This window comes from Oscarella lobularis, chromosome 12 (genome assembly GCF_947507565.1).
Source record: "Oscarella lobularis chromosome 12, ooOscLobu1.1, whole genome shotgun sequence".
In the NCBI taxonomy this organism is placed as follows: domain Eukaryota; kingdom Metazoa; phylum Porifera; class Homoscleromorpha; order Homosclerophorida; family Oscarellidae; genus Oscarella; species Oscarella lobularis.
The window spans coordinates 1,132,103-1,155,475 of record NC_089186.1 but is presented as its reverse complement, the minus strand read 5'-3'; the positions used below and the strand labels follow the sequence as shown (position 1 = coordinate 1,155,475).

The 23,373-nt window shown below is 44.1% G+C and overlaps 5 protein-coding genes and 1 long non-coding RNA gene across 10 annotated transcripts; 4 read left to right on the top strand and 2 right to left on the bottom strand.

Moving 5' to 3' along the window:
• Nucleotides 1-360: 360 nt before the first annotated feature.
• LOC136193773 (putative ankyrin repeat protein RBE_0220) lies at nt 361-5,733 on the bottom strand. 5 transcript variants are annotated; one of them, XM_065982741.1, is made up of 24 exons: nt 5,625-5,733; nt 5,480-5,574; nt 5,386-5,427; nt 5,285-5,330; nt 5,090-5,217; nt 4,890-5,027; nt 4,742-4,840; nt 4,590-4,694; nt 4,423-4,539; nt 4,274-4,372; nt 4,119-4,223; nt 3,965-4,068; nt 3,815-3,910; nt 3,428-3,757; nt 3,273-3,377; nt 3,067-3,224; nt 2,396-3,010; nt 2,154-2,342; nt 1,246-2,102; nt 1,117-1,188; nt 992-1,060; nt 895-940; nt 542-846; nt 361-495 (listed from the first exon to the last, which is right to left on the bottom strand). In XM_065982741.1, the coding sequence occupies exons 5-12, from the start codon at nt 5,129-5,131 to the stop codon at nt 3,988-3,990; spliced, it is 786 nt and encodes a 261-aa protein (XP_065838813.1). In that variant the 5' UTR covers nt 5,132-5,217; nt 5,285-5,330; nt 5,386-5,427; nt 5,480-5,574; nt 5,625-5,733; the 3' UTR covers nt 361-495; nt 542-846; nt 895-940; nt 992-1,060; nt 1,117-1,188; nt 1,246-2,102; nt 2,154-2,342; nt 2,396-3,010; nt 3,067-3,224; nt 3,273-3,377; nt 3,428-3,757; nt 3,815-3,910; nt 3,965-3,987. The 5 variants fall into 5 exon arrangements, with proteins under 5 accessions (XP_065838813.1, XP_065838814.1, XP_065838815.1 ...); XM_065982742.1 differs by having other exon boundaries at nt 361-846; nt 3,428-3,598; nt 3,650-3,757; XM_065982743.1 differs by having other exon boundaries at nt 361-846; nt 5,090-5,131; nt 5,181-5,217.
• LOC136193979 (serine/threonine-protein phosphatase 6 regulatory ankyrin repeat subunit C-like) lies at nt 5,684-6,905 on the bottom strand. Its single transcript, XM_065982989.1, has 7 exons — nt 6,753-6,905; nt 6,564-6,695; nt 6,412-6,510; nt 6,258-6,362; nt 6,104-6,208; nt 5,955-6,053; nt 5,684-5,905 (listed from the first exon to the last, which is right to left on the bottom strand). Exons 1-7 carry the CDS (start codon nt 6,864-6,866, stop codon nt 5,684-5,686), a joined length of 876 nt encoding a protein of 291 aa, XP_065839061.1. The 5' UTR covers nt 6,867-6,905.
• A 73-nt stretch (nt 6,906-6,978) lies between these two features.
• On the top strand, nt 6,979-7,923 carry LOC136193704 (uncharacterized). The gene is made up of 4 exons (XR_010671423.1): nt 6,979-7,071; nt 7,124-7,389; nt 7,444-7,631; nt 7,689-7,923. It is a non-coding gene; the product is annotated as an uncharacterized lncRNA (long non-coding RNA).
• Nucleotides 7,924-9,107: 1,184 nt separating this feature from the next.
• Nucleotides 9,108-12,280, top strand: LOC136193810 (uncharacterized). The gene is made up of 3 exons (XM_065982802.1): nt 9,108-10,616; nt 10,664-12,102; nt 12,237-12,280. Exons 1-2 carry the CDS (start codon nt 9,115-9,117, stop codon nt 11,643-11,645), a joined length of 2,484 nt encoding a protein of 827 aa, XP_065838874.1. The 5' UTR covers nt 9,108-9,114; the 3' UTR covers nt 11,646-12,102; nt 12,237-12,280.
• A 3,797-nt stretch (nt 12,281-16,077) lies between these two features.
• LOC136193818 (uncharacterized) lies at nt 16,078-16,992 on the top strand. The gene is made up of 5 exons (XM_065982808.1): nt 16,078-16,174; nt 16,222-16,300; nt 16,352-16,431; nt 16,487-16,642; nt 16,701-16,992. Exons 1-5 carry the CDS (start codon nt 16,094-16,096, stop codon nt 16,923-16,925), a joined length of 621 nt encoding a protein of 206 aa, XP_065838880.1. The 5' UTR covers nt 16,078-16,093; the 3' UTR covers nt 16,926-16,992.
• Nucleotides 16,993-17,964: 972 nt separating this feature from the next.
• Nucleotides 17,965-21,339, top strand: LOC136193819 (uncharacterized). The gene is made up of 3 exons (XM_065982810.1): nt 17,965-18,542; nt 18,666-19,340; nt 19,389-21,339. Exons 1-2 carry the CDS (start codon nt 18,074-18,076, stop codon nt 18,794-18,796), a joined length of 600 nt encoding a protein of 199 aa, XP_065838882.1. The 5' UTR covers nt 17,965-18,073; the 3' UTR covers nt 18,797-19,340; nt 19,389-21,339.
• The last annotated feature ends 2,034 nt before the right edge of the window (nt 21,340-23,373 follow it).

The window sequence follows — 23,373 nt, the reverse complement described above, 5'->3', positions numbered from 1 at the left end:
ATTCACGGGTCCTTTCCCCCTGCAAGGGGTTTAGGGCGGCTGTCAGTAGTTAGGGCGGTTATAGGTTAGTATGGGGTATAGCTCCTTTCCGCTTAATGTGCTTAGTTGGCTGCCGCCACCTCGGTTGGACCATTTCAATGGATTTTGTCAGCTAATTTAGGTTTGAATATAGGCGTTTTTCAGGTCAATGGATTGTGCGGTAATTTAGGTTTAATTAGTAGAATTGTAGGTTGGATTTTTATGTCTTTAAGGTCAGTAGTTTCTTTTGATGAGATTATGACATGACTCTGACGAGGTGACTTACGTCATTTCTAAACAGTATACTGTACTGTTTAGGTTGATATGTAGCCATCATTTTGTTCAAGTATTGGGAATATAAATGCATGGCAGTTTAATCAGAACGGATCGAAGCCGGAAAGGTTGAACGCCAAGTATGTCCTGTCTAGTTCTTAGTCAACGCAGTATCTGAATCATCTGGAATAGCCTGCACCAAACCTTTAAACGGTTTAAGAAATAAATCAAACCAAGGGCGCTTTCTTACTAGCTCATAAATAATTTCTTATGTTTCTCATCAATTACCCTTTTGCTGATACCGGCCTCCTTTAGCCATTTCAAAAGTTCTCTCACTGTTGGTCTCTCACTTTTCTGCTCCCACGATTCTAGCACTTTTTTTCGCTCGCGTTGTATTGTCAGTAGTGCCTTCGCGAATTTCGTCAATCCTGTTTGAACCTATCCTCAATAAGGTGCCAATCTTTTCCCAATGGGATGAAGCGATAATAGAGCACGAGGTCATGAAATCGTCCGAAACCAGGTCGTCATCGGCCGGAAAGCTGCCTGATGACGCTCCTTGCATAATATATAAGAACTTTGTGTGCTTTTTCCTAATAGTATTACATTCGCATGGAGCTGTGAAACTTTTAGTAACAACTTGACCTGCCATCTAAAACACAAGACGCTCTTCATAACTTTCTTTTCCTACGTTCTGTAATACCTCTGCTGGCTGATCAATCGCACGTCCTGAGTCGGACGTAGGCATTCGCTTTGCACGACGAATTTGTAGCTGAAAGAAAACAACTCGTATAACGACGTGCATGCATGTATCGATGGAATGAGTACCTTAGAAGAACCTTTTCTCTTATTTCTTCTTCTTCTGCATCCAAAAATCTTCTCTTTCGGAGACTCTTCTCGCTAAAATAGACACGTTCTTCATTCACTAACAACGTACAACACATCTTCCATGAACACCTTTTCTTGATTGGCGTCGACTATCGCCAAATCTTTGACAGATAAATAGTGGCCGCGTTGTCGTTCAGAAAACACCTTTTCGTGTATAGCGTTGCCCTTGACCTTCTGGTCTATTTTGTAAGCAGAGTAAATGGCTGGATCATTGTTGAGTTGTTTGAGATTAGTGCTATCTAAATAGAACCAGTTTAGAAGTACTCCTGGACTTCTTTCATCGCACACTGCGGCGATCATCTTCTTCAGCTCATCCAGCAACTGCTTCGCCAATTCGTGACACGCAGTTTGGCTCGACCAGCGTAAGATGACGTCAATGCAGCAGTGCCCTTTCTTTACCCCTAATGTGACAAGACATTCAACTACTTTCACGCCGACGATCTTCACTAGTTTGACGCCGTCTTTCCACGCCTCCTGACGCGTTTCTGCAATACGAGCCGACCGAGATTGAAAGACAACGAACGACAAGGGCAAAATGATATCGTCGGAACGAGCGCACTCATATCTCTGTCCGCGATACACGTCTAGCTGAGAATTTTCACCCAAGCGTCGGTGCGAATAGAATCTTCCAGCAGAGCTGGAAACTGATACACTCCAGGCGCATCTTTAACTTTAATGCACAGCTCCAGAAAAAGAAGAACTTCAATTGCTTCGTCGGCTGTCACAGAGAATGGAGACGGAGTTCTCTTGTATTTCAGGTCGTTTTCGAAAGCCCTTAAAGCAAATTTAATGTCTTCTCTTGTTACGTGGCCAGGCTTGGCAGCCTTCATGCTAATGGGAAAATAGCGCGGAGCCAAAAGTGGACCAATCACGTTAGAGCAGAGCCACTCTGGCCGGAGACATATTCGACAACCGAGATGAACAATCTACATATTATAACTACGAATATGTTGTCAGACAAGAAGATCCGCACTTACTATTCCAGACGAGTCCAGAAACTCAACAGAAATCTTCCTCTCATCCTCTGTCAAAATGACTTGAACGTCATGAGCAACCCATTTGTAGAATTCCTCCAGAGATACGAAACACTTTAACTTTTCGTCCGAAAAAGAATCGGAAAGTTTCTCTTCGATGGCATAGCACAATTTGGGCACATTACGAGCTTCCTGCAAAAGTGAAAAACCAATTGTAAATAGGTGAAAAAGCAGCGCCATCCTACCTCAAGCACTTTCAAGCGCATCATTTTCAGTTTCTCTCTGCCATCGTTCATACGAACGGAATCGCTTTTACTACAGTCTATTTCCAGCACGTGCGAAAAGTTAAAAAGTCTCCAAACTCTTTCTGAAGGATTTCGGCGACTCTCTTCAGCTCGAAGCTGGCTTCAACTCCCTCCTCCTCTTCGCAGTCAATCACGTTGCCGATGATGAGAAGGTTAAGCGGCGACCTTCGGTCCGGCGGAAGAGCTGCCTTGACGAATGCACACCAATATAGCGCCCCATTCGTAGAAGATGCAGTTCCGATGTAACGCTGTCCCCTTTCGAAAGCGAAGGACAAGAACGAACATCGTATTAGACCGCCCAAAAAAGAGGCCGTGGGCGCAGTGAAATGTAGATTGAGCACCGAATTCCCAAGTCATTCCTTTTCCTACTCCTGGGATTTGCTTGCGTCGGATAAAAATTCCGGCTGTGCGATCTTTCAGTTTGATTGGAGACAAATTGCACTGAAGAAGAGAATTGACGAACGTCGTCTTCCCCGCCATTTCCTCGCCAAAGACGCAAATTTTGACCGAATCAGGAGGAACCTTGTCGCGAAGAACAGAAAATCGAACTGCTTCCTACGCCAGAAATTAGAACATATATTCTACTAATTATTATCTAAATGATGACATACGTAATGCTGCCGAAGGAGCATTTTGATGTTACAACGTGAATGCAGGTCACATTATCTTTGCACGTGGCGTCAACACCCTGTTCAATCAAAAACTCAATAAGTGACTTTGACTTGTAATCGCAACTGCGTGCAGCCAGATGCAAAGCATTTTGACCCCTCTAGATTTGAATTTCGGATGAGTCAGCAGTGAATAAAGTCTGGCTAACCAAATTTTTTGCCGCAACATTAGCTCCCAGCTCTAGTAATGGTCGAAGAGCGTGAACAGGGTAATAAAGGCTAGAGCATGCAAATAATAAGGGGGTCATTCCGTGCTGGAAACGTAGATCATTAAAGAAAAATATGGAATTTAGGTTTCCTGTACCTCATCACCGGAATCGATGTCTATGCCTTTATCAATAAGAAAGTGCAAAAGGGCTTTCAAGTCTTCTTCAGATATGGAGCATTGATCGGCTAAATTTTCAGAAGCTGCTAAATACATGAAATCGTCAGAGACAGAATAGCGAATGGCGTAAAACACGGCTGTCCTTCCCCTCTGAATGAAAAGTCGCTGCTAAGGTTCCTGATCAACGTCCTAGGCGCTCACCAGATCCTTTGTAAGATAATCAGCTCCTTTTTCAACTAAGTGGAAAACTTTTAATCGGCGATCAGTGTCACTTTGACAAGCGAGCATGAGAGGTGTAACATTACCCACCTAACATATCGTAAAATGAAAGTAAAACATGTGTGCAACTAAATGACCTTTTATTACCTTGTTGACGCAATCAATGGCAGCTTAATTTTCTAAAAGCCATTTTACCACGAAATAGCTTCCCTGCTTGCAGGCGGAATGCAGAGGAGTATTCCCCTATTGTTTCATCTTTCATATGCACAGGTAGAAAACGCATAACGCAATGTTTACCTCCTTATCGGAAGTATCAACGATTATTCCTTTTTATTGACAAAATGCTCTAAAAGTTCGAAGGCTTCTTCAGCCAAAGCAAAGTGAAGTCCAGCAGCAAAAACCTTACAGAAAAATAAATTTTATTGCTGTAAAGTTGACGTCAGTCTGTTACGATAGCACGTGGCGAAATTTGACAGCCAATTTCTTCCAGAATGCGCAGTTTTTCTAACGTGTCTACAGAACACGTACAGACGCTCTCATAAAGCTCTTCTCCAGCCTAAACAAGAGCAATAGGTGTAATTACCGTATATAAAATCCATGTCAAACATTTTTTAGCACGGTGACATTTGCACCGTTACTGATGAGCCATTGCACTCCAAAAATGCTTCCGCTTGTGAAGGCACTATATAGTGGAGCGCTGGTCAACTACAAGATATCAATGGCACAAAGTAAACGCATGTGCAAATTATAAAAACCTCAGAAGGCATCCAATCATCTTGACTATCTACGCTTATTCCGTTTGCCCACGCAAGATGATGAAGAACCTCTTGGGCTTTTTCTAATGAGGAATATTGATTCTGAGCAGCTAAAATCTGATACATTATATAAGCCTAGTGCCGGAGGGATGATGTCAACACGGTACAATAGAAATTGGCGGAACATCACAGCCGCTATCTTCTAAAACGACCATTTTCTTCAATGTGTCAACAGAACTTGTACAGGAACAAAGATACGGCGTGAGCCCGTTCTAAATAAGGACTCAGCTACAATCATAAAATCAATTTGAAATCACACGTCGTCTTTCACGTTGACATTTGCATTTTGAGCGACAAGCCATTTCACGCCATAAATACTTCCCCACTCACACGCAAAGTGAAGTGGGGTGCGGCCACACTGCATAAACGCATCAATCAATGTCATTACTGCAACATGATATTTATACCTGCGATAACTGATCAATTTCTGAATTTCCTTCCGCCACCTCACGGCTAAGGAATTCTTCCGCTTCCTCCGCTGACTCAAACTCCCTTCCCGCCGTGTAATGAATGCTGCCTAGAGCATCAGGCCAGTAGTCGTCGCTCTAACAAACCAAGAACACATTCGCGAGCTGCGACGAGATGGAGGTTACTCTCATAGACATACCCAGTGCCACTGATTGGACGAAGGGTAAGTGGACGAGGTCATCTGTCTCGGACTCTGCTCACACGATCAATTAAATCTGTTTTGTACTCACGCGAAGTGAAAGAGCCGAAGCAAACGATATCACTGTTCTAGCATAGATATAAAATTTTTATATATCTATGGTTCGATCACGTCGCCTATAAGTGTACAACTTACTGCGCAGCGTTACTCTCCGAGTACAGTACTCATGCAAGAGCTGTTCCTGCGCAGGCGCATAGGCTACAAAATGTACGAAGACCAATAATTGACTTGTCCACCTTATATGCCCTTGAAGCCAGATGCAATGCGTTTTGTTTGTACTGCGCAAAGATTTGAATAGAGAACGAGTGAGGAATGAGAATCCTAACTAACCCTATCTTTAGCAGGAACACCCGCCCCTAATTCAATTAGTTGCTGAATGACGTCGACAGAAGGATGTTCATAACCAATAAGGAGGTCCTTCCCTCCTAAAAATAGAATTGCCAAACGAAAATGCTAAATATAATAAGAATGCAACCTTATCAGAAGAATTCATATCAATGCCTTTCTCAATGACAATATATCGAAGAACATCTTTCACGTCATCTTTACACTCTGAGGGGCGAGTGGCATAAAACAAAGCCGTCTTCCAATTTTGAATGAAAAAGACGGCAAGGTGTTTATTGAATTTGTAGCAAGAAAATAAAATCTCAAGCGAACTTTTGCTTGACAGTCTGCACTTTTTTCATCCAAATAGCAAACTTTTGCTGAACGATTGACGAGACTTCCACACGCAAAAATAAAAGGCGTTTGTCCAAACTGAAGAGAAAAAATCAGAATATTAGTATAACACGTGAAATCATCTGACCTTAGTGACGATATTAATAGCAGCGTGGTGCTGCATGAGCCATTTTACTCCAAAAATGCTTCCCTCATTGCAGGCAGAATGCAGAGGAGTCATCTCATTCTATTACAAACATTGCACATGTACCAAACAAAAGCGCATAAGGCAATCACCGTTTCTTCAATAGCGTTGACGCTGACTCCCTTCTCATTGACAAGATGATGAAAAATCTCGTCCGCCTTTTCAGATGACGAAAATTGATTTTCAGCTCCCCAAAGCTATAAATCAAAAGTAATTGTTGTTAGAATGTTGATATAATTTCTTTACACTATCATCTGGTGATAAAATGTAGCCATGTTCTTCCAGACAGACAATTTTCTTCATAGTGTCAACGGAACTTGCACAGGCTACAGAATATGGCGTACGTCCATTCTAAAAAGAGTGATGAGTGCAACTAGCGGAAAACAATTCCAAGTCATACTCTGTCTTTGACGTTGATATTTGCACTGTGACTGACGAGCCATTCAACGCCAAAAATAGTTCCCAACTTGCACGCAAAGTGAAGTGGGACAAATTCGAACTGTATCAAAGCTTCAATTAATTATTCTGCCTAACAAAAAAACGTAATCATACAATTCTTCGTTCCCCCTCAATGACTTGATTCTTTTGCACAATCGCATAGCTGAGCCACTCATCGGCTTCCTCCGCCCTTTCAAACTCTCTTTCCGCCACGTAGTGAAGTAATGACAATTCCTCGTTGCCTAACTAGCGAAAAGGGTAATACAATGGTGTGCAGCGATGAAAAACGCGACTTTTCAATACCTGCTCAGATGGAAATCCTTTTTCCGTAGACAGAAAACTCTTCAATTCATCGTAATTTTGCTTTTCGATTATCGTCGTCAATCGATCGATCGTAGAACGAGCTAGCGATGCCATTTTTCGACTTCAAAAGCCTCTAAGCGTCTCTAAACAAGCAATTCCACGCTGCTTGCGGGGAAGAGAAGAGACGGAAGTCGGCGAAGAATCGCTTGTAACGTGCGTTAGGTGACCAGAAAGCCGCTCAATCTGCCGTCTCCCTGGCGATGATGAAGCGAAAATCGACGCGACGGCAAGACAAAGTACCGTAAACCAGATGTACAAGGTGAGGCCTCCTGAGAGGAAACACGAGCAAAAACTCGAAATCACGATGTTAGGAAGAAGTCTCAATGCCACAATCGGATTTCAGCCAACCAAAAGTAGCTGAATCTATGGCCTCTTTCGTAGAGAAGCGAAAGATTATCATACGAGGGCCTCGTTTGTGCGAGAAGCTCAGAATCTCATCGTAGTAACGGATTTTGCGTGCGACCATGATAAAGATGCTTGTTGAGGTTCTGCCGGACATATTGGCGCGATCAAAATTTGCCTTCTTAACTCTCTCCAGGCGATGCAGTTCGAGATAGGGGCCCCCTTAATTTTCCAGGTAGGCAATTAACGGCATACCTTTCACAGTTTCATTGGCTACCTGTCTATTTAGCCTATTCAGTTGCTTAGGTGAGGCATTAATTTCTACGCCGCATGAAAGAAGGAAGAATGAATGAAAAGATTCCTCGTCGTATTTCTTTTGGGGTCTCAAATGGTTTAGGCATGCGCTTAGGGGCGGGCCTCTATGCAGCGTCGTACATAGAGATTGATTGCATGCTGTGCAAAAAGCCGCGTTTTTGGGTATAGACCGATTTTCGGTTTTCGAAAACCGTGTATTTCAAAAGTCTGAATTTTTAGTTTTAAATGACCCATAAGTACGGGTGACTCATTTCATGGATGTTCCAAAAATTCAACTCTAAACATTCGGGTTTATCGATCCAACAACGTGGAGCGTCGTCGACGTCCGGGAGAAGTAGAAAATCGCATGCTGTACGTACTGGGTGCATCTACGTGAGATAATTTATCGGCGCTTTTCTGCCTGCCGTAGAGAATATTTATCTTCTATGTCGACACTTAGGGGATATAAATAAAGGCAGCGCAATCTGAATCTGTTCATCAAAGGACTTTCATATCTTTGTACATGTGAATAGCCCAGGTGAGGCTCGCCGCATCGCTCAATTAAAAGATGTGGGCAGTTTGTTCATCACGTGGCTAGAAATTCCCCAAGGGCTGGGGACACTGCAAGCTATCCCCATTGAGCAAAGGTTTCAATTACCACATACCTGCCAACCTTTGAACAAGCTAAAGCGGGAGATTTTTGAGTGCCACGCCCCGAAAAAAATTTCTGGTGTGACCAGTCCAAGCTTTTAAAACATTAAATTAAATATTACATCTAATGATCCGGCTAAGTTATAGAAATGAAAGCTAAAGATTGTCTCTGCGTGTGAGTCTCGACGCTCCGCAGTCTGCTCCTCTCCGGTATTTCCTGCAGTACTACTCATATAGGAGTCACGGTACGCTTTCAGTGGCATAGGAAGATATTTTAGAGAGGGGATGCTGCGCGCGCTATGCGCGCGCAAAAAAAATTTTGAGACCACGCCCACATAATGCATTTTTGAGGTTGATTTTTGCTACTTTAAAGTGCTTACTACATCACTGGATAACCGAATATTTCGCGAATGAACCAAATCTAGGGAAGTCCCCAAAGCGGGAGAAAAACTGCTTTTTTTGGAAAGCGGGCGGGAGGCCAATTTTTGCCTCAAAAGCGGGAGTTCTCCCGCTAAAGCGGGAGAGTTGGCAGCTATGTTACCATGCGGCCGGCGACTTTGGCTTACTTCATATTCTTCTGTGAATCTCTCTTACACACTGGCAGCGGCGGCGATACTGAAGTTGCTGGCGTGAAAGGCGACGACTGCCTAGAGCCGATCGGCAATTGGTGTAGACTAAGCTCTGGATGGACTCGCAGCAGACCAGTCGCGAGAGCAGCTTTTAGTCTTGCTACCTATCAACGAAGTCAAAATGCGTCGTCGTCGGTTTTAACTCGTGTTCTCATGTACGGCGGTATTGGTCAGCCAGCAGGAGAAATGACCGACTCTTGGATATACTGCATCGGTACAAATTCGTGGACACCTGCAATGCTCCTGAAAAGCAGCCGAGGGGAAATATCTGGCCTCTTCGGGGGGCAACCAGGCTGGCGCGGCAAGCTGACAACAATCTGTCTCACAAAAATAATTTTGCTCAGACTAAATATTGACCCATGGGTGTTCAACGGTGCCAGGGAAGAATGAACCCCGTTGTGTTATCTTCTTCTGTTTCTCCCTCTGTCTATATGTTTTCGGTTTCCGCCGTTCCAAGAGAAAAAACTCCGTGCCATTGTAAGGAATCGGTTTTTGTATACGGCGGAAGAAATGCATCTACTGGTGCATGGTCAAACGATTTGTGGGAGCTGCGATGCGTCGACGATAGCGACGTTCTACGTTACCAATGGATAAAGGTTCCAAAAAAATCGGCTGCATCACTGTGGCCGCCTACGATAGTTAACCCAATATCTTTCTCAATAAAAGAAGAAATGTACGTACTGGGCGGCTACACGAAATCTTCATACATAAGTGGAAGGATAGATGGCGTTTGGAAATTTGACTTAAACACATCCACGTGGACGCTGACTGAAACACCACCTTTCTATCGGTTACAAACTGCGGCAGTTTTTTTGACACATATGAAAGTGTTAATGTTTCTAGACAATAATGAGACTGCTACAACATTCTACGACGTTGCTAAAAATAGTATCACAACTTCAAAATTAGGTGACTGGTTCGGTAGAAACGATATAGTGCGTTTTGACCCAATCGCTAACAGCATGCAAGGTATTGGCATTGAGGGAGCCGTTTTGCTGATGGGACCAATAAATCATTCAGAAAACTTGGAAGCTTGGATAATTAGAAAAACTCAACTGGAGAACATAAAAACAATGCTCGCAAGCAGGAAAAGGACATTGAAAGTTATTATCGATTCGATATATCCGCCTCAGTTGGCACCCAGCGGTATTAATATAATTATCAACATGGGGAAAGGGGAAGCGGCATGTTCTACGGCACTTTTCGTGGGCAACTATTTCTTCGCCATGAACCTTAACGAAAATGAATTTTGGAAACTGGACCTAAAGAACAGTATGTGGACTCAGTACGACCATGAACGTGAACCGGACTTTTATAATGCGGTCGTCGCAAGTTTCGGCAGCAACCATCTAGTTGCTTTTGGAAAAGAAAAACAAATAGCAACATCAAAGTACGAGCTAAGGATCTACACGGTTAGTCAAAGATTGTGGACAATTCCGGAGGAGCAGACTGAGGATAGACCCCCGAATCAACGGTACTCGACGTTGACGGTATGGCAAAACACGTCACTGATTCTATGTGGCAGAGGAGGTAATGTTGCCGATCTCTGGATATTGACAGTATATACGTCTAATATGACTGTTGCGTGGAATCGCCTAGCAACTGCGTCTAAAGGCAGCATGTTCCATCCTTCACTGCACTCGTATATCTCTCTACTAGAGATTCAATCGTCAGTCGTAGGCAACACGTTGTACGTTTACGGTGGATGGCTGAAAAATGAGTCGTGTAATTTGGACGTGACACAGATAACTATCAACAAAAGTGCGGCTTCTTTTGAGGCAGGTAAACTACGCGCAGACAATTGCGTTCAGCAAGGCCAAGTAATTGGCAGCTACCTTTTCTATACTCAACATGTCCAAAGCTCTTCAAGCCTCCAAATCAATTTGACGTGAGCACTGGCGCTTCTAATAATCTACGAATAATTAATCTTAATAGTGGCAAGAAACAAGAAATAACAACAAACGATAAAATAAAGCAGTACCCCTTTTGCTTTGCGGCTGATAAACGGAAACTTGTGACATGGATTTCACGCATAAACGAGGACGGAAGTCTCGGCGAATGGTCCTTCTACATGTTTCGACCAGGTTGCTCCCCTGGAATGTATAGCGAAGATTTCGAAAAATTTCCGTGTCGTCCGTGCCCTCGAGGAACGTTCAGTGACAAACCAGGCGCAAGAAATTGTGTGAAGTGCCCCGGTGAAATGACTACGTCGCTCGGGTCGACATCCTTAGAAAACTGCAAATGTAACGAGAACGCCTGTTATCATGGGGAATGCTCAATTCGCCCAGACTACACAACTCTGTGCGTTTGCGACGCGGGATATACAGGAAAGAATTGCCAATATCCTACGCAGTTTCTTATCGGTTTTGGGGCAGTGATTGGTACCCTTTTACTTGTTGCTCTTTTCTATTGTGGTAATCGAATAAGAAAACATCGTAAAGCGGCATCGACCAGAGGTGAACAGTTGCTAGAAACCCGAATTGTCCTGAATGAGGCAAGGAAAACTTTGATGGAGTTGTCTAACATATGGTCAGTTGATACCGACGAAATAGTTCTCATGAATGAAATTGGGCGCGAATCATTTGGCGACGTTTGGAGTGCCGAGTATCGTGATCAGATCGTCGCTATCAAAGTGCTCAAAATTAAAGCCGACGATTGCACTGACGAACAATTGAAGGAGTTCAATGACGAAAGCGAACTATTGCGATCCGTTTTTCACGCAAATATTGTCCGCTTCATCGGAACAGGTAAAAATTCCGAAGGAAAGCCATTTATCGTGCTCGAGTACATGGAAAGAGGATCAGTTCGAAACGAGTTGGACACTAACTACGCCCACGCGCCACCGGAACTAAAGCTTCAAGTCAAATGGGCTATAGACGCAGCTAAGGGTATGCGCCATCTTCACTCAATCGGATGAATGCATAGAGATCTCAAGTGCGACAACTTGCTTATCAATGATCGTGGAGTCGTGAAAGTCGCCGATTTGGGATGCACCAAACTCGTACCAAAGTTCACTGAAGGTCACGAGATCGCGAGAGGGACACGGGCGGTAGGAACGGCTCTCTTTAGAGCCCCCGAAATTAATCGCGGACGAGACTACGACTTGTCTGTGGACGTTTACAGCTACGGAATTACCTTGTGGGAAATCCAAACTTCAAAGCATCCTTATGTCGATCACTTTCAGCCGGGCGTCACCGTGAGAGATATTTTGGATCGAGTCGTTGAAGAAGAACTTCGCCCGGAGTTTCCAATCTATTGCGACAAAGACATGATAAAACTGACTCAGTCATGCTGGCATGCAAGTCCGTTTCGACGGCCTACCTTTGAGGACATCATACCCAAGTTGGAGACAATGTGCTCTCGCGATCTCATAGGTGAGATTATTACCTGTAGGTACCAAAAATAAATTAGGAGAGCGAAACTACATAACGGTGATATAAATGTATGGTAGATCACAGTTTGGGGTGAAGTGAATTGCATTCATCTAAACGTGTGACTTTGCCTGTAGATTTCAATCACGAATTGTGCACGCAGCCTTCCTAGAGTGCTCTTCACTGTAAATTGAGCTAGTCTCCTGAGCCCTTATACTGAGTTGGCCTGACACTCTGAGAACTAACACCTGGAGGTCTTCCTTATCACTCTCATGCAAAGTGCCTGGTTGCACCTTGTTAGTGCTCGTCCGCACTTTGGTGTTCCCTAAACCCGAAGTTTGGGATGGTTTTTGCCTCTATATCTTTGCATGATCTACAACCGCGATTTCGTGACGGAAAGAAAGTGCGTTGCTCGATCTGGCTCCAAAAGAAGCGTTTGATATATTCGTCTGTGTTTAGTGAGGCAAACGACCGATTCTGCTTTTGACTAGAATTAAAAGTAACGCACGCTATTTCATTACATTTGTGGTCGCAGACAGTCGATCGTGCGTGGATGGCACTCATCGCCTGAACTTTCTCCAAAGACACCGCGAGGTAAGAGTATCTCTAGAGAAATGCATGATCAATAGAATACGACCAATAGTACCCCGGTCTTTCATGCACACTTTTACGCACGACAAACTTCGCATTGCGTAGTTTGGAACCGTAGGCCTTAATACGACTCGATTTAATGCTTTGTAACTGCAAAAAAGTAATGGTAGAAAGCAGATAGAAGCAAATACCTAAAAGAAGGTGCGAATGTTGCACAGCAACGTTCACACCTGCAAACAGGTATGCAGCTTCATCTTTAGATTTCTAGCGCATACAGCCGCAAAAAGCTAACTTTTGTTAGTATGATGTAGTTCATGCATGGCCCTCTGCTCGAGATCGGTTCCTGTATGCTCGATTGGCTTTATTTGCCGTCGAGTGGCGACAAGGAGATCTCCGAACAGAACGCATGCGCGGGACTAAACAAATTACGGCTTTCCAAAAGATCCTGTATGCTCAACTGCTTGCAGATGAGTGGTGACATGGAAATGTGGAAAGTCATTTATAGACTAAAGTTTACTAATGAACTCGATCAGAACCTGTATGCTCGACTGCTAAGCAGAAGAGTGGTGACACGGAGGAAATCTGAGAATTTGGCAGTGTTACATTGAATTTTTTAAATTTCAAAACATTTTGCTAGAGGTACAAAATTATGGCTTTCCAAAAGATCCTGTATGCTCAACTGCTTGCAGATGAGTGGTGACATGGAAATGTGGACAAAGTCATTTACCAATTATAGACTAACGTTTGCTAATGAACTCGATCAGAACCTGTATGCTCGACTGCTAAGCAGAAGAGTGGTGACAAGGAGATCTGAGAATTTTGTAGTGTTACATTCAATATTATTTTTAAATTTCAAAACATATTTTGCTAGAGGTAGAAATTTCGCTACTGTGTAATAAAAGATGTCTTTCTTTAGGTTGGATGCGATAACATGGTATTTTTGACAAACGACTTTCTCTTTTTCAATGCATAAGACTCTGTTTAATAATGTATAATTGTAAATTTTTTTAGGAATTATTTTAATGAAGTTGCAGTTATCGGTAAAGATATTTGTTTGAAGCATTGTTTATGTAATTATTTTTCTCTTTCAGTGGTTACGTCTTTTTTTTCAAATAATACAAGAAATAATTTAGCGTATAATTAATGATGGTAAATTTTTAGTTGTCCTAATCTAATTTCTGCTCGGCTGCGACAAAAACATTCTTGAAATGACTCATTTCAAATGAATGTCTGACAGGTTAGTCCCTGTATATTTACTGTTGAAATCTCACAATAATTTTTGTATGTTTTAGTGCTATTTGCAAAATGTGAAGCAGAATTGGAAAACAAAAAATCTTGGTTGGTAAAATTTCTACGAAGAGAAGAAATCGTTCTGTATTATTTTTCATTTCTAGACGTATCAGGGAAGAGAAGAAATATCAGATTGTTTAGGCGGGAAAAATATCAGGAATGCTCATTCAAATAGTTCATTTGCATGCCTTGTAAGGAAAATCATTATTTTAGAAAGCATGTATAAATTAGAATGAGTGCGCGTACAGTTTTAGAAATAGGGTCTGTTTTAAAAACAGCTATTATTTTTTAAATGAAGATTTAAGTAAATAAAAAGTAAAAACTCCATCACCGGATTTAAACTGCGTTTAGGAGGCTGCAGTACCAGCGAGGTAGTTTGCACAACCTCAAAGTTGTTCTAAGCAACACCCTTTGGAGGTTTGCGCAACTCCAAGAAAGCGTTTTGGCAAACACCTATAAGAAGCGTTTCCCTAACACCTAAACTAGCTTAGCATAGTGGCAGACTTCTAAACTCCCATTTGGGGTCACGCGTCCACTAGCAATTTAACAGTGTTGGCAAGAAAGTGAAGAAACCACCTAATTAAAATTTTATCGTTTTTGAAGCGTCGCCGTTAGTTTATATCTGGAGCATGACCGTTCGTCATGTAGTGCTCTCCGCATACTGATAGATGCGATGCTCTTTCAGTTCACGATTGTGCATGTCCGTGACCGAAATGTCTTCCGTCACGCTGCCGTATAGTTGTCTCCTTTCTTCAAGATCAGCCGAAGAGCTCACGTCTTTCTTCGACGCCATCATTAGAGGTCATGCGGCCCCATGCCTATCGGGTATTCGATGAGAGACTACATGTCCGCGTAGTTGCAGATGGAAGCTGTTTCGTTGGACAGCGATCCAAGACTCTGACGCACGTTCTCGCTGCAGATGATAGAATTCCATCGTTTGCAAGTCAATGAAGCATTGAGTAGGAGATCGGGAAGGGGAAAGAGGCTCAACACGTTTTCGAGTATTTCCGCTGGAAGTTCTCCGACTGTTCTCGGCGACGAGATACAACGTTCCATTCAAGGCATTTTGACTCGAAAGTCGCCGTCTTCGCCATTCGGAAACGGCGGCAAAGGATGGACGACATTTTGGCCGAACATGATCGACTGTACTAGCGTACGTTAAACTAACTTCCTCAGCGCTTCACGGATACATAGGACAAAAATCGAACGAAAAATCGTGTTTAGGCTTGACAATTGTTCCCGATAACAAGACGAGAAAGTGCTTCTCTGTAGCGTTATCAAATTACCGATACGGGCCTTCATCAAAATGACGTCGAAGAGAGACGTTCGGCTGATTGCGAAGAAAGGAGACAACTAAGGCAGTTTCGCAGGAGACTATTCGCTCATGGACACGACCATCAATGGAAAGAGCATCTGTTTTTGTAAAGTAGCTCGGCGTCAAGCAGTTCTGGAGATATGTCATTTTTATCCAAATAAACCCGGAAATATCTCGGAAGTAATCAAACACAAAACAACACTCCTTGAGGCTTCTCTTCGCGTGAAAGGGACTTTCACCTCCAAGCCTTGTCGGAGGGATAGTGATCCGTCTTAGTATAGTCACCTCGGCGTAGCCCGGAGCTAGGTGGATGACGGCATCGAAAAGATGACAGCATCACCGTTTTATGGGAAAGTTCAAGCTAGGAAAGTGACTCCATTACAGCATTACGTCATTAAAGAGGCTCCTAGAATAGACGAAAATGCTCTCGTAGAAAGGACTTATATAATATAAACAATCCCGAAATAGAAGCGACCGAAAGGCCGAGACATCCACAAGGGAGAAAACTTTCCCAAAGTGGAAACCTCGTGAGGTCGATCAGGGTCATTCGTTTACGTAACAGCGCCGGATTTCGCCGTTTCGCAATAGGTATGTGCTCGCCAGAGTTGCGGCGGGAAACCACAAATTGCCTACGTCACCCTTTTATAATCTAAGTAAACATTTGACTCACTCCGCTTTTCCAGGATACGATTTATCGTACACTAACCGCGCCCACTGACATGGAAATAAAAGGAAGGTCGTCTGAACATTTTCTTGAAGCCTGCTCAACCAGAAATAATGAAGGGAATCATTGCAATCATGCTGCTCTACATTCAAGCCGTAGCAAGCTTTTCTCCTAAAAGAATATTTGAGTGGAAACCTAAAAGCGACGATCCCCTCGTAAGTGTCAATCTCTACAGGCGAAACAATGTGACGTTTGCTGACAGATTACGAGTTCACCGTCAGTGAAACAGAGCAGCGTCATTGACGTTCAAGCAACCAGCTTTCCTACTAATAAGAGCTCTGGTTTGAATTCTACATACGAGGATCTAGTACTTTCTATAGGCCCTATGTTAGGAAATGTTCGTGACGATGCATCACAGTCTACGACTACCAGCTTTTGTACAAATACGACCTCTATTCCTACAGACGAGGATGTGATATTTTTAGACGCTCAATATTAGGAAATATTCACAACGTTGCTTCCTTTAGCCACTGAACATCAAACAAAGGAACGTCACAATCTTTCGAGTTGTGACGCATGAAACAAAGCCTTCTCAGGAGCCAAAGGAATTCAAACTGTGCACGTATCCCGAAAAGCAACTCTTAGGAACCGATAAAAGGGGCATAGCAAGAAAAAATCCGAAGGTACAGTAAGACGTTCTAAGCTAAACTAGGCAAAACGCTAAGAAGATCGTCTGCTTAGAAAACGACCACATTTATGATCGTTCAATATGGAAAGGGCGAATTCGTTCTATGCGCGATCAGGGGGAGGAGACGCTACATTGCCTCGTTGGATGAAACAACGAATGGAATCCAACTACATTGCACCGCCGAAATGGGCTTTATGAAAAAGAACAAGGCCTGCAAGAACGAAATCAAGAGGATGGGAAACTCCGAAGTGGCTCCTTATCTATTCACTCTGACGTAGATTCGAAAAAAAACGCTATGAGTAAGAAGAACCGCGCCCTTATACATGTAGTCAGTCAGCTAATAAAAGGGAGCCCCACTTGCTGCACTATGAGTCAAAGCGATATCGCTTACATATGTAAGGGACGAACTAAAGTAGGGTTAGGGCCCTCCCCAAACGGAAACGCCTGACTTTCCACATCCGCTCAAAGAAGACGTCGAACGTTAGGAGGTTTCACTCTTCTCGCTTGATTCGCTAGGAGTCAGTTTCCGACTTTGGGGAGTAGAGTCTATGCATCAATGGATACATTGCATACTTATGATGTTCAAGGCACAAGGGACTCGTGCCTTAATTGCTTTCTCGCGTTTGTCGTTCACCGTCATAACTGAGTCGAATAGAAAATGGACGTAGCTGCAACTCCACTAAAAATATTTGACGCCCCTCAAAATGCCTATGATGCAGTATCGTGGGCGTCGACCGACTGAGTAAGTATAATAAAAGCAATGGCTAAGAGGAGGATTCGTTTTCGTGTTCGCAACGATTCTCTAGTATTTGCTAGGCATGAACTGCAAAGAAAAATCAAAAAAATATCTAATTTGAGAGGGTAGAAGTCCCATTAGGACTCTGACGTACTTTCTCGCTCCACACAATTGAATTATATCGTTTGCGAGTCAATGAAGCGTTGAGGAGAATTAAGATCGGGGAAAGGGAAAAAGGTTTGTAGTTCTCCGGCTGCTCTCGGCGACGAGAGGGCACGTTCCATGCGAGGCATTTGACTGTAGATTCGCCGCATTCGCCATTCGGAAAGGTGGCAAAGAGGATAGCCAAAATTTTGGTCGAACATGATCGCAGAACATGATTCACTTGCTAGCGCACGCGAAACTAACTTCCTCGGCGCTTCACGTATACATAAGACAAAAATCGAGAGAAAAAGCGTGTTTAGGTTTGCCAACGGTACGATTAAATTCCAATAACGAGGCGAAAAAACGCTTCTCTGCAGCGTTGTCAGATACGGGACTTCTTCAAAATGGCGTCGAAGAAAGACGTAAAGCGAGTTTCGGCTGATTGCGAAGAAAGGAGACAACTACGGCGGCGTCGCAGGCGACTATTCGCTCACGGAAACGACCGTGAACGGAAAGAGCATCTGGATAAGCGAGAGCATAAGCCGGATGGCATTTTACGCCGGCCAGTCGTGGGTCATAATGTCAACGGCGTACATAAAAGACGTCCTCGGCGGTGCAACGCGCGGATTCGTTTCGTCGAACGACGCCAACGTTCCCTACGAAGCCGACTGGGGCCCCAATTTCGAAGTTAGCGAAGTCTACTTGACAGTCGAGAAAAAATTCGTTCCCGCAACGGAAGTGTACGGATCGCCTTCCGTTTACATATGGTGGTCGGCTCCGAAACATCCCGAAGTCCAAGGCGTCACATGGTTCTATAATCGCGTCGAGGTGACGGTTCCGGCGGAGAGCACGTACTTCATGACGAACGGATTCACTGGAGGCTATATGGGCATTCAAGATCGTTCGCCCAAGTGGGTTCTCTTTTCCGTGTGGAATAATCCGAAGGTGTCGGATGGCGCCGTGAAGGAGCTGGCTCACGGTGAGGGCGTGACTGTGAGACCGTTTGGTGGAGAAGGTAAGGGCGGAGAAAAGTCGATCATCGCTTATATAGAAGTCTTTTTATTACTGGATTTGGTACCCATATATTCTAAGCATATACTCTCTACGTTAGTCCTTCTTTGTGAGAGTTTTATCATAGGTACAGGACTCCAAAGTTACCTGGAGTATGATTGGAAAGTCGGTTATACGTATGAGCTCATCATCAACGTTCGGCAGGATACGCAAGACAAGGAAAAGGCTGTCTATACGGCGTGGTTTCGTTTGCCTTAAAAGAGTATCTGGCGCATGCTTTCAAGCCGTTGATCGACTTCCGGGGGAGGAGCTTCATTTGTATCGTTCAGGTTGCCCCTTTGTCAGGCAAAATGAGTCTTAATGGCCTCAACTCTTTCATCGAAGACTGGGCTGGGAACGGGTTGCGTAGGCAGGGTCTGTACGGATCGGCGTGGATACGTACGGATGCCGGCCCGTGGGTGGAGGCGACTCACGGCGCTGGGGCCGGTCCCAACGCAAAGAATCGCAACGTGTTCTTGTCTGAAGACAAGACGAAGCTCGGTATGACGACTGGGGGCCCAGATTTGAGTGATACTTCTCTTGGGCCTTATGATGTCGTCGGGACGAGCATTCCCACTGTGCTGACGTTGAATTCTTTGCCGGATCGCGACGGGGCTCCGTCTCTCGAGCGAAAGACGATTCGCAAACGTTTGCATGCATCTTTTTAATGGCGTGTCACCGGTGTGGTATTTCTTTTGCACTGACTGGTCTTCTGTTTCATCGTTCGAAATTGTTGTTGCATGTTTCGAAGAAAAGAAAGGCGGTAACCGATGTGTATTGCTATATTTTTACCTGACTATTGCATGCATAGAGCGAAGAAGTTCCACAAGGAAATGATTGTGAAAAAGGTGAGAATGTGGACGCAATTTTCTACATATACCGCGGTCCTAGAAAGAATCTTTAGTAATCTTTATTTATATATAAAAGAAGGCTGTTTTTGCCAGAATTTAATTAGATGACGACGACGACAACCACGCCAACGCTTCACGCCACACCGTACGTAAATGAGCGATCACGTAGTTCCCGTGTAAATCAAGTGAGAGCTGCATCCTCTTGCGTTCTTCTAATTTGTGACGTAGATCCCCAACGCTAATGACGATCTCGAGGCGAGGTTTCAATATCAAAACGTGTGGCACAACGATTTTATTTCTCTGCTTGGCGCCTTTTTCATCGGTTCCAGGCGAGTTCTCTCGCTGCAAAGATTTTTATTAGGCGGGAAGACTAACCGACGGAATGTACAGTTTGGAAGTGTCGCCCGATATTGCTATATCGGTCTACTGTAAAGGAATTGCGCAAATTATATAAGGAAGGGTAATTCTGCGTGCCTGTCTGCCTGCTTTCCGGTTAGGTTCGGCCATTCTCTGCATGGGGACCGTTTTACGGAGCGCGGAGTGTGTATGAAAGTCAGCCGAATCTGAAGGGCGGCGTACCTGACTTAGAAGCAGTTTCTAACGTCAAGAGTGAGTACGTGTACCCAGAAGCATTGTGACGGGAATGACTTCGCCATGAGATCAGATTTCATTGCTTCATGCTATAATCGAATTGGAAGTTAGAGAAGTCGTAAATGTCGTTGCAAAACTGCATCCGTCTCAGATGCGTTTGACTTGCGTCTACGTCTCAACCAATGACGATCTTGAGGCTAGATTTCGACATCACGACGTTTGGTGTCATGCTTTTGTTTCTCTGCCGGGCGCCTTTTCTATCGGTTTGGGGCGAGTTCTCTCGCTGCAGCGATTTTTCTGAGGCGGGAAGACTAGTTGACGGAATGTACAATCTGGAAGTGACGCCCGATATCGCAATATCTGTTTACTGTAAAGGTACGAAGGAATTAGGCCTGCCTAGATCAGCTTTATTCCAGGACGCGCGCGAAGCCCCGGTAGCCTCGACCCTATCTCTCCCGATCCTTGGTAACATCCTTAGGGCCTAGAACCGAGGCTAGGTGTTCGGGGCTCTCGTCCGTCAACGGCCAAAATCTGTAGCCTCGCAAGAAAGTCCCTTCTCCCTGATCTCCGTATAAACACGGGAGGGGAGAAGGGTCTGGTACCGCTCCTCTGCGTTATGGCCCAGTAGTAGTCTCGCGTTGCCAGACCCTCCCTTCGTGTTGATATCCACGCCGGGAGAGGGTCTGCACATCCCTTTGATGTCGCTGTGTTCCGCTGCCGCAATTATCGAAGGGGATAATTGGTAGTCACATGTCGCGTTGCCATAGCGTGTCGCACGCGACGAGGTAGCAACGTTAGACTTACGGTAGGATCAGAATCTCGTCAGACAATGCTCGCAAGCAGGAACAGGACATTGAAAGTTATTCTCGATTCGATAGATCCGCCTCAGTTGGCACCCAACGGTATTACTAGAATTATAGACATTTGGAGACAGAAAGAAACATTTTCTACGGCACTTTTCGTGGGCAACTTAGTCTTCGCTATGAATCTTGACAACAATGAATTTTGGAAACCGGACCTAAAGAACAGTATGTGGACTCAGTACGACCGTGAACAGGAACCGGACTTTTATCATGCAGTCGTCGCAACGTTCGGCAGCAACCATCTAGTTGCTTTTGGACAAGAGAAACAACTAGCAACATCAAAGTACGAGCTAAGGATCTACACGATTAGTCAAAGATTGTGGAGGATAGACCCCCAAATCAACCGTACTCGACGTTGACGGTATGGCAAAACACATCACTGATTCTATGCGGCAGAGGAGGTAATGTTGCCGATCTCTGGATATTGACAGTGAATACGTCTAAGATGACTGTTGCGTGAAATCAACAACAGCGTCTAAAGGCAGCATGTTGTATCCTTCACTAGCTGCACTCGGATTTCTACTCTGTACTAGAGATTCAATCGTCAGTCGTAGGCAACAGGTTGTACGTTTAGGTGGATGGCTGAAAAATGAGTCGTGTAATTTGGACGTGATACAGATAAAAATCAGTCGAAGTGCGGCTTCTTTTGAGGCAGTAAAACTAAGTGCAGAAAATTGCGTTCAGCAAAGCCAAGTAATTGGCGGCTACATTTTCTACACGACATCTCCAAAGCTCTTCTAGTCTCCAAGCAAATTTGACGTGAGCACTGGCTCTCTTAATAATCCACGGATAATTAATCTTATTAGTGGCAAGAAAGAAGTGATAACAACAAACGATAAAATAAAGCAGCACCACGTTTGCCTTGCGGCTGATAAAGGAAAACTTGTGACATGGATTTCACGCATAAATGAGGAGGGAAGTGTTGGCGAATGGTCATTCTACATGTTTCGACCCGGTTGCTTCCCTGGAATGTACAGCGAAGACTTCGAAAAATTTCCATATCGCTCGTGCCCTCGAGGAACGTTCAGTGACAAACCAGGCGCAAGAAATTGTGTGAAGTGCCCCGGTGAAATGACTACGTCGCTCGGGTCGACATCCTTAGAAAACTGCAAATGTAATGAGAACGCCTGTTATCATGGAGAATTCTCAATTCGCTCAGACTACACAACTCTGTGCGTTTGCGAAGCGGGATATACAGGAAAGAATTGCCAATATCCTACGCAGTTTCTTATTGGTTTGGGGCAGTGATTGGTATCCTTGTACTTGTTCACAGTTGCTCTTCTCTATTGCGGTAATCAAATAAGAAAGCATCGTAAAGCGGCATCGACCAGAGGTGAACAGTTGCTAGAAACCCGAATTGTCCTGAATAAGGCCAGGCAAACGTTGATGGAGTTGTCTAACATATGGTCAGTTGATACCGACGAAATTGTTTTCATGAATGCAATTGGGCGCGGATCATTTGGCAAAGTGTGGAGTGCCGAGTATCGTGATCAGATCGTCGCTATCAAAATGCTAAAATTAAAACCGACGATTGCACTGAGGAACAATTGAAGGAGTTCAATGACGAAAGCGAACTATTGCGATCCGTTTTTCACCCAAATATTGTCCGCTTCATCGGAACGGGTAAAAACTCCGAAGGTAAACCATTCATAGTGCTCGAGTATGTGGAAAGAGGATCAGTTCGACGCGAGTTGGACACTAACTACGCCCACACGCCACCGGAACTAAAGCTTCAAGTCAAATGGGCTATAGACGCAGCTAAGGGTATGCGCCATCTGCAATTAATCGGACGAATGCATAGAGATCTTAAGTGTGACAACTTGCTTATCAATGATCGCGGAGTCGTGAAAGTCGCCGATTTGGGATTCACCAAACTCGTACCAAAGTTCACCGAAGGTCACGAGATCGCGAGAGGGACACGGGCCGTGGGATCGGCTCTCTTTAGAGCCCCCAAGATTATTCGCGGACGAGACTACGACTCGTCTGTGGACGTCTACAGCTACCTAATTACCTTGTGAGAAATCCAAACTTCAAAGCATCCTTAATTAAGTCAATCACTTTCAGCCGGGCGTTACCGTGAGAGATATTTTGGATGGAGTCGTTGAAGAAAACTTCGCCCTGAGTTTCCAATCTATTGCGACAAAGACATGATAAAACTGATTCAGTCATGCTGGCAAGCAAGTCCCTTTCGACGGCCTACCTTGGAGGACATCATACCGAAGTTGGAGGCATGGTGCTCTCGCGATCTCATAGTTGAGATTATTACCTGTAGAAAAAGAAACTAAATTAGGAGAGCTAATTACTACACAACGGTGATATACTGTATAGTAGAAGGTGGAGTGTTTGCATTCATCTAACATATGACTTTGCCTAGATTTCAATCAAGAATTGCGCACGCAGTCTTCCTAGAGTTGGCAAGAAGTGGAAAAAAAAACACTTAGGTAAAAAATTTTGTCGTTTGCAATTGTACGTTGCTGTCTTTTGAGTTTAT

Excerpts from the sequence above, each read along its gene's own strand:
- LOC136193773 (XM_065982740.1), bottom strand. The coding sequence starts at position 5,131 with ATGACCTCGTCCACTTACCCTTCGTCCAATCAGTGGCACTGG. Across the intron at positions 4,540-4,589 it reads ATGTTCCGCCAATTTCTATT|ATTTTAGCTGCTCAGAATCA; the intron begins GTACCGTGTTGA and ends ATAATGTATCAG. Across the intron at positions 4,069-4,118 it reads AAATTTCGCCACGTGCTATC|GTTTTTGCTGCTGGACTTCA; the intron begins GTAACAGACTGA and ends TTTTTCTGTAAG.
- LOC136193979 (XM_065982989.1), bottom strand. The coding sequence starts at position 6,866 with ATGGCATCGCTAGCTCGTTCTACGATCGATCGATTGACGACGATAATC. Across the intron at positions 6,209-6,257 it reads TTTTATCACCAGATGATAGT|CTTTGGGGAGCTGAAAATCA; the intron begins GTAAAGAAATTA and ends TTTGATTTATAG. Across the intron at positions 6,054-6,103 it reads TCAACGCTATTGAAGAAACG|AATGAGATGACTCCTCTGCA; the intron begins GTGATTGCCTTA and ends TGTTTGTAATAG.
- LOC136193810 (XM_065982802.1), top strand. The coding sequence starts at position 9,115 with ATGAACCCCGTTGTGTTATCTTCTTCTGTTTCTCCCTCTGTCTATATG. Across the intron at positions 10,617-10,663 it reads AGCCTCCAAATCAATTTGAC|TGGCAAGAAACAAGAAATAA; the intron begins GTGAGCACTGGC and ends TAATCTTAATAG.
- LOC136193818 (XM_065982808.1), top strand. The coding sequence starts at position 16,094 with ATGCTGCTCTACATTCAAGCCGTAGCAAGCTTTTCTCCTAAAAGAATA. Across the intron at positions 16,175-16,221 it reads CTAAAAGCGACGATCCCCTC|ATTACGAGTTCACCGTCAGT; the intron begins GTAAGTGTCAAT and ends GTTTGCTGACAG. Across the intron at positions 16,301-16,351 it reads TCCTACTAATAAGAGCTCTG|GAAATGTTCGTGACGATGCA; the intron begins GTTTGAATTCTA and ends GCCCTATGTTAG.
- LOC136193819 (XM_065982810.1), top strand. The coding sequence starts at position 18,074 with ATGGCATTTTACGCCGGCCAGTCGTGGGTCATAATGTCAACGGCGTAC. Across the intron at positions 18,543-18,665 it reads GAGACCGTTTGGTGGAGAAG|GTACAGGACTCCAAAGTTAC; the intron begins GTAAGGGCGGAG and ends GTTTTATCATAG.